Source organism: Spinacia oleracea, chromosome 4 (genome assembly GCF_020520425.1).
Source record: "Spinacia oleracea cultivar Varoflay chromosome 4, BTI_SOV_V1, whole genome shotgun sequence".
Taxonomy (NCBI): domain Eukaryota; kingdom Viridiplantae; phylum Streptophyta; class Magnoliopsida; order Caryophyllales; family Amaranthaceae; genus Spinacia; species Spinacia oleracea.
In genome coordinates this window covers 10,914,533-10,922,218 of record NC_079490.1, presented here as the reverse complement: position 1 = coordinate 10,922,218, position 7,686 = coordinate 10,914,533, and the positions used below count along the sequence as shown (strand labels likewise).

The window sequence follows — 7,686 nt, the reverse complement described above, 5'->3', positions numbered from 1 at the left end:
TTAACCAAGCTGTCGATGTTCCTTGTGTACAAACGGCGTACTCCTGGAAATCTAATCAAGACTCCTCCCTCCTTGAACGTATTGATCGCGCCATTGTTGATTCACATTTTTACAACCTTTTTCCTAAGAGCACCGTTAAGTATGGTATTTTTTCGGTATCTGATCACGCTCCTGTCATATTTGACTCAAACTCTGAATACATCCATTCTAATCGCCTTTTCCGCTTTAACAACATGTGGACGCTTGATCAAGACTCTCATGACATTGTTAAAAAAGAATGGAGAGTCCGACAGGAAGGCTCTCGTTTTTACAGGATCCGATCTAAACTTTATAATATTAAGCTTCGCCTTCGGGATTGGGCAAAAACAAAATATGGGAATCATATTACTAAGTTACAAAAAAATAGCGACAAAATCACGGAATTGCAAACAAAATTAATATTTCAACCTTTCAATAATATCCTTCAGGATCACCTCCTTCGAATGATTAAACAACGAGAAAAATTACTTGCTTTCGGTCAATCCACCTGGAAGAGTTTTAGTAAAAAACAATGGCTTACCCAAGGTGATCGAAACACCCGTTTCTTTCACCAAAAAATCAAATCCCAGTCGGCCAGGAACACGATCTATCGTCTACAAAACGATTTAGGACAATGGGAATCCGATCCCACCACGGTCCAAGATTGTCTTCTTAAATCCTTCAAACATCGGTTCGTATCCACTTCAGATCCTAATAGACAACTTGATCTCTCCTTTCTGCCACATTGGATTTCTCAGGAACAACAAAACGATCTCATCCAACCCTACTCTGATGATGAAATTAAAGAAGCTTTCTTCTCAATGGATCCGCTCAAATCTCCGGGATCGGATGGGTTTGGTCCGCAGTTTTTTAAAGCTTACTGGCCAATAATTGCTCCAGAAGTTACTACTGCAATCAAGGGCTTTTTCTACCATGCCAAACTCCCCAAAGCCCTGAATCACACCATAATTGCTCTTATTCCCAAAAACGATAACCCAGAAAATCCCAATCATTTTCGACCCATCAGCCTATGTAATACCATCTATAAAGCAATATCGAAATTATTAGTCAACCGACTAAGACCTATTCTCCAACATCACATAAGCCCCTATCAGAATGCCTTTACGGCCAAACGTTCTATCCACGATAATTTACTGATAGCACAAGAAATTTTAAATACCTTCCAAAAATCCACTTCAAAGGTTGGATGGTGTGCGCTTAAACTCGATATGGAAAAAGCTTATGATAGAATCGAATGGGACTTCCTTTGGGCCGCCCTTTACGCCCTTGGATTCCCGGACAAGTGGATTACCTGGATTAAAGCTTGTGTTACAACAGTCTCTTACTCTCTTAAAATCAACGGCTCTACAACGCATCACTTCTTACCTTCGAGAGGTATCCGCCAAGGAGACCCTCTATCCCCATATCTCTTTCTTATCTGTATGGAAGTTTTCATTTTTATGCTTTCCCAAAGTAGCACACTTCCGAACTCAGGAATTGGAATCCGTATTGCCCCTCTCACTCCGAAAATTCCCTGCCTCCTGTTTGCTGACGACAGTCTTCTGTTTGTTAAAGCTACTTCATCAGCTACAAATCATTTAAAATCTGTGATAACTTCCTTCTGCAACTTATCAGGTCAACTAGTCAATTTTCATAAATCGGCGATCATCTTCTCAAAAAAAATAGAACATTCCCGTAGAGATTTACTTGCTGGGAATTTCTCTATGACTAAATCTGCCTCACTCGGAAGATATCTAGGTGCCCACTTCTCTTCATTTAAACCTTCCAAATCAGACTATAATGCGATAATCCAGAAAAATATCTCTCGGATCAACCATTGGCATGCAAATTTCATTTCTAAAGCAGGTAGGTCTACCCTCATTCAAAGTAATCTCGAAGCACTACCGGCTTACGTCTGCTCCTCTTTCTTATTACCTCAAAAAACATGCTCGAATTTAGACTCTATCCATCGTAACTTCTTCTGGAAACAATCCGCTTCCTCTAACCATACCCCGCTTATCTCATGGAACAAGATTTGTCAACCTAAAAGTCTAGGGGGTCTAGGGCTCAGGAAAACAAGACCTCTTAACCAAGCCTTCCTTGCGAAGCTTGGCTGGAAAATCTTAATGAACGAAGAAAACCTCTGGGTCTCATTAATTAGGAAAAAATATCTCTCCAACTCAACCTTTTTTGAATATATTTCTAAACCAAAAGACTCCTCTATCTGGCGTCATATCCTTTGCCAAAGAGAGATTCTGCGCAAAGGTATTCGTTGGAAACTCGGGAACGGCAAATTTATTAATTTCTGGCTTGACAACTGGGTTATCCAGGATAATCTCCTTAGTCACTTAAAATTGAATATCAATACAGTTAATTCGAATCTACGTGTTGCTGATTTCATCCTCCCTAACCACGAATGGGATAGTGATAAATTAAAATCTATAGTTCCTCCCGCCTTAGCTATGAAAATTAAGGGATTACCTATTCCAACTAGAGACCTTGAGGATTCTCCAATTTGGGGAGCTACTTCGACGGGAGAGTTTTCCGTCAAATCCGCGACTTGGATAGCTCATGGGTTACTTTTCTCTTCCCATACTTGGAACTATAACTGGATCTGGAGCTTAGACGTCCCACCTAAAATTGCTATTTTTATATGGCAAATTTGCCATAATAGCATTCCTGTACGAAGTACACTCCAGAAACGTAATATCCTGCCTTTTGATGTTTGTCCACTTTGTGATACTTATGCTGAAACTATGAATCATCTTTTCATTCAATGCCCTTCCTCTAAACTCTTGTGGGATCTCCAATTAACTAAACACTGGCTGGATTATTTTATCACCTCCCACGACCTTCTTGAAAATCTAACCCTTCTCAGGAAGTACCCCTCTGCTTTATGTAAGTTCACCTTCCTAATTTGGTCCCTTTGGAAGGAAAGAAACGATTGTACCTTCAACAATGCGTCCTTCAACCCATTCCGGGTTTTCTACAAGGCAAACTCTGCTTACCATGAATGGCAATCTCGTCTCCAACTTGACTATCACCAGCTTACGGGCACCCCTATCACTACCCTCAATTCCACCCCTCCACCTCTCCCTTCCCCTCCAATCATGGTTCGCTGGTACCCCCCTCCACTCGGCACCTTCAAACTCAACTTCGACGGCTCCAGTAAATCTTCCTCAGCAGCAGCAGGAATCATCATCCGTAATAATGAAGGAATTTCAATTTCAGCATGTACTTTTAATCTTGGTCAAACTCAAGCCTTCATGGCTGAAGCCATCGCTCTCCACAAAGGTCTACAAGAAGCTAGGCGTCTTCAGATCGATAATCTCCTTATCGAAGGTGATAATCTTCTTATCATTAATGCAGTTAAAGGGGTGTGGTCTACTCCTTGGAAGATCAGTAACATTATTTCTGATATCAAACATCTCCTCACCCTCTTTACCACGTGGGATATCAAGCACATTTTCAGAGAAGCAAATTCGGCTGCAGATTGGATAGCGAATGTCGGTCACCTAATTGTTGGAAATATGTATATAGATCCTACTAATAGCCAGAGATTAGCTACTATCTTGTGTAATGATTACTCAGGAGTGACTCTCGTGCGGAGAGGCTCCTAAGTATATTCTCCTTACCTTTCAAAAAAAAAAAAAAAATATATTATGGCTTGTATATCTACTTGTAATAATTTACAATGAATAACAACTTTTTGCCTGTCCTGAATTTTTAAAACAAATGAGGCACATCCTAGATATTTTATCAGTTCCAAAATAATTGCATCATTTTGATTTATACTTATATTTGCAATTGCATAACTTTTACAATCAATAGTGATAATTATGTACTGTATTAGTTAAAATTACAAAAGGTTGATATATTTAAAATGTATACTCGGACAAACCCAGTTACATTTTACCTAATAATATTTATTTTCTTTTATAATTGTAGTACATGTTATGATTTTGACAATTACGAATGCAACCGATAATAGTAAAAGTACTCCCTCCGTATTTATTTAAGTGATACATTTGTCTTTTCCGGCCGTATTTATTTAAGAGATACACTTGCCATTTTTAGTAACTTATCAACTCCACTATCTAAATAAATAATACATCTAATTTATCTTATGACCCATCATCCTATTAAAGAAATAATTTCATAAACCCACCCCACCTCTCACCCCACAAAATGACATGGTCCTCACTTGTTTACTTATTAAAATATCTACCCAACCCCACTTGTTTTATTATTTTATTTCATACAATTCTTCTTCTTAATACCCGTGCCCGGCCAAATGCATCTCTTAAATAAATACGGAGGGAGTAATACTCTAGTCAGGCCCGGCCCAATCGATATGGAGGCCCTGTGCTGAAAAAAAAACCTAAAAAAAAAAATTCTATAAAAAAAAATTAATAACCAGTATAATTATGATGAAGATGTTTTACGGTTTTACCAATAAAAATTACTGCTGTGATTTATACGGAGTATTCCAAAAAAAAGTTAAAACTATTGATAAAAATTGAAAACAATGGATGAAGGGAATCGTCTGCTCTTGCATTGGGTGACGAGAATCTAGAAAAACAAAGAAAAGGTAGAGATAAAGTAGTGAAGTACGGAGATCACACCCCACTTGTTTACACGTATAGTTTGGATTTTGGGTTCCATTCAGTTTTTCTCACGAATTTGGAGGCCTTTTGAAAGATGAGGCCCTGTGCTGAGTCCCATTTTGGGCTTGTACATGGCCGGGCCTGACTCTAGTAATAGTAAATGTAGCGTATATATATGTTTTGTAAGAGGATTTCACTTGGATAAAGGGCGAAGTACACAACACAAGGGATAATGAAAACATATTAAAAATATTTAAATAACTTTTAGACTTACTCTGTAACTTTTTATTATTTTACGTAATTTTTAAGCATTTTTGATAATCTTACACCGGCTTTTACAATTCCTATTTGTTATACACCATAATGAAGATCGAGTCTGTATATTATCATTCTTAAGGCGTTACGTGCACGTACCCGTAGCAGCAGGCTCGCCAGCAACCAGCAGTTGAGTACGTACTTTCGTCGTGTATGTAACTTAGCCTTAAGCTAGTTATACTTCTACTGCCTAGGAAACAACCAATTACGAAAATACCTGCCGTATAAGATATGTTCAACTTCAGTCACGAATTAATCAATTACTTGGTCCAAGTTATACACACAAAAAACAAAAAACCAGCAAATATCAACACTCTCTTTATTGTATTCTCTAAGAACGTGCCACAGTGCAAGTGTTTGTGAATGCAGTTGATACTCCGCACCACACTCCATGCAGTTTCATACGGGCTCATACCTCATCCGTACGTTCTAATTTTTATACTTCCTCTGTATTTATTTAAGGGATATACTTGTCTTTTCCGGCCGTATTTAGTTAAGAGATATACTTGTCATTTTTGGTAACTTATCAACCCCTCCATCTAATTAAATAATATATCTACACCCCACTCCCACCCCCCACTCCCTAAAATGACATGGTCCCCACTTATTTTTCTTATTAAAATATCTACTCAACCCCACTTGTTTTATTATTTTATTTCATTCAATTATTTTTCTTAATACTCGTGCCCGGCCAAGTGTATCTCTTAAATAAATACGGAGAGAGTACTAGTTATATATTTTTCTTTTATCGACTTTGATGATTTATACATAAATTAAAATATAATTATATGGATCTTGTTAGATTTACGGTATTAACTTTTGTTATTTTCTTTTAAAGATGTATATTGACAAACGTAAAAGTCAAAATGTTGCAATTAAAAAAGTACGCTCTATTTAATCCCTGTATATTTTCGCTATATCAACTTTTGTAATTCTTAATTAAATACAATTAAAAAAATTAATGATTAAAGATGTGCATTGACATTTCACTCAAAAAAAAAAAAAAGTGCATTGACATTTGAACAGCGTAAAAATCAAAATGTTCATTTAATCCAAAAATTAAAAGAGGACACTCTATTTAATCCATATCATAAGTTCACAAATTAGTTGCATCCTCGTATAGCTTCATGTTTTATCAAACCACTCTTCTAAAAGCACAACCATGTTTCCATCCTCATCATCCAAATCTACACTCGATCTTGGACATAAGTCCAAGTGTGAGTTCGAGTCTGAGTCTGAGTTTGAGCCATTCAACAAGTTTTTCTTAGACGGACTTTTGGTCCAGGAGCGGGATCTCCAGGAGCTTAAGACCATGGTTGACACCCACTCTGTGTCAACCACTCAATGTCTCCAGGAGCTAGTGGGCCGGGTCATGACCCACTACGAGGATTTTTACCGGTCCAGGACTAAGTCGATCAGGGAGAACGTCCTCCTCATGCTAACCCCGGACTGGCTGTCCAAACTCGAAGACGCATTTCTTTGGATAGGTGGGTGGAGACCCACCACAGCGGTGCACTTGCTGTACTCCAAGGCCGGGTTGCAGCTCGAGGCCCGACTCGGTGATGATCGGGTCAACACGGAAGACGATCTGGGAAACCTTTCTTTGAGTCAACTCGTTCGAGTCGACGAGTTACAAAGGCGGACGATCGCCGAGGAGAAGAAGTTATCTGAATCCCTCGCTTCCCACCAAGAGACCATTGCTGATTCCACCATGGTTGGACTGTTGGATAATCCCGAGACCGAGTTTGTGGCTCGGACGGAGTCTGACTCGGTGAAAGAACGAGTGTACTCGGCTTTGGCGCCCAAGGAGAACGGGCTAGTGGGTATTTTGCGGGAAGCGGACGATCTACGGCTTAGGACGCTCAAGAGTGTGGTGGATATCTTGAGCCCAATCCAAGCCGTTCATTTCTTGATTGCTGATACCCAGCTTTATCTCAGGGTTCATGAGTGGGGTAAGCTGAAAGATGAACACAACAAGAGTTTGCAAGAACCCCACGGTGATGGTGGGCCTTGGAACGTCATAGAGCCCGAAAGAGAGCCCAGCCCATGAAACCCTTAAACAACTATCGAACTATGGAGTATTAGCTAGAGAAACCTACTCGTGTTATGCTTTATTTTGCACCATAATTTCCCATTTCCTCTGATCTATCTTATTTCACGTTTTGTACAGTTTCCATTACACATAAACATAATTTTTTACAATGCATATTTTCAAGAATTCAAAGAATTAAAGTTACTTGATACTTTATAAATAATTAAATATCAAGGAAAATTAAATAAGATTTTCTTCATATGTTTTATTGAAGGGTATTAGATTTTGTTCACATTAGAATGTACGAAGTATATCGATTCTAAACGAGACTAGTAAAAGAAACTAAAGGGATAATAATGGAGACTATGGAGTAATTAACATAAATATTTAATACAAAACGAATAACAACTTAAAGGTTTAGAAAAGGTAAAAGGTTTTCTTTACCACATGGATGAGAGGGGTAACATCTTGAAGGAATCCATTACCTTCTGATAACGGAATGTGTAACATTTTAATCTTATCAAGCACTTGAAATTTGAAAACAGTGGGTTACTTGACTCCGTCTCCAGGTGTTATTTTCGTCATACCAAGCATGCACTAAGCTCTGTTTGCTTTGGTGTAAAACATTTTCAATGTAAAATAATTTTTCGTGGAATATATTTTTCAAAAGAAAACACAATTTCAAACTAGTTTTTCTTTGTTTGGTTCCTTAAA

General features: G+C 38.2%; 1 protein-coding gene across 1 annotated transcript; it reads left to right on the top strand.

Annotated features, from left to right (window-relative positions):
- The first annotated feature begins 6,043 nt into the window (after positions 1 to 6,043).
- Positions 6,044 to 7,171, top strand: LOC110778999 (protein DOG1-like 3). Its single transcript, XM_021983531.2, has one exon. The coding sequence runs from the start codon at positions 6,103 to 6,105 to the stop codon at positions 6,988 to 6,990; it is 888 nt and encodes a 295-aa protein (XP_021839223.2). The 5' UTR covers positions 6,044 to 6,102; the 3' UTR covers positions 6,991 to 7,171.
- The last annotated feature ends 515 nt before the right edge of the window (positions 7,172 to 7,686 follow it).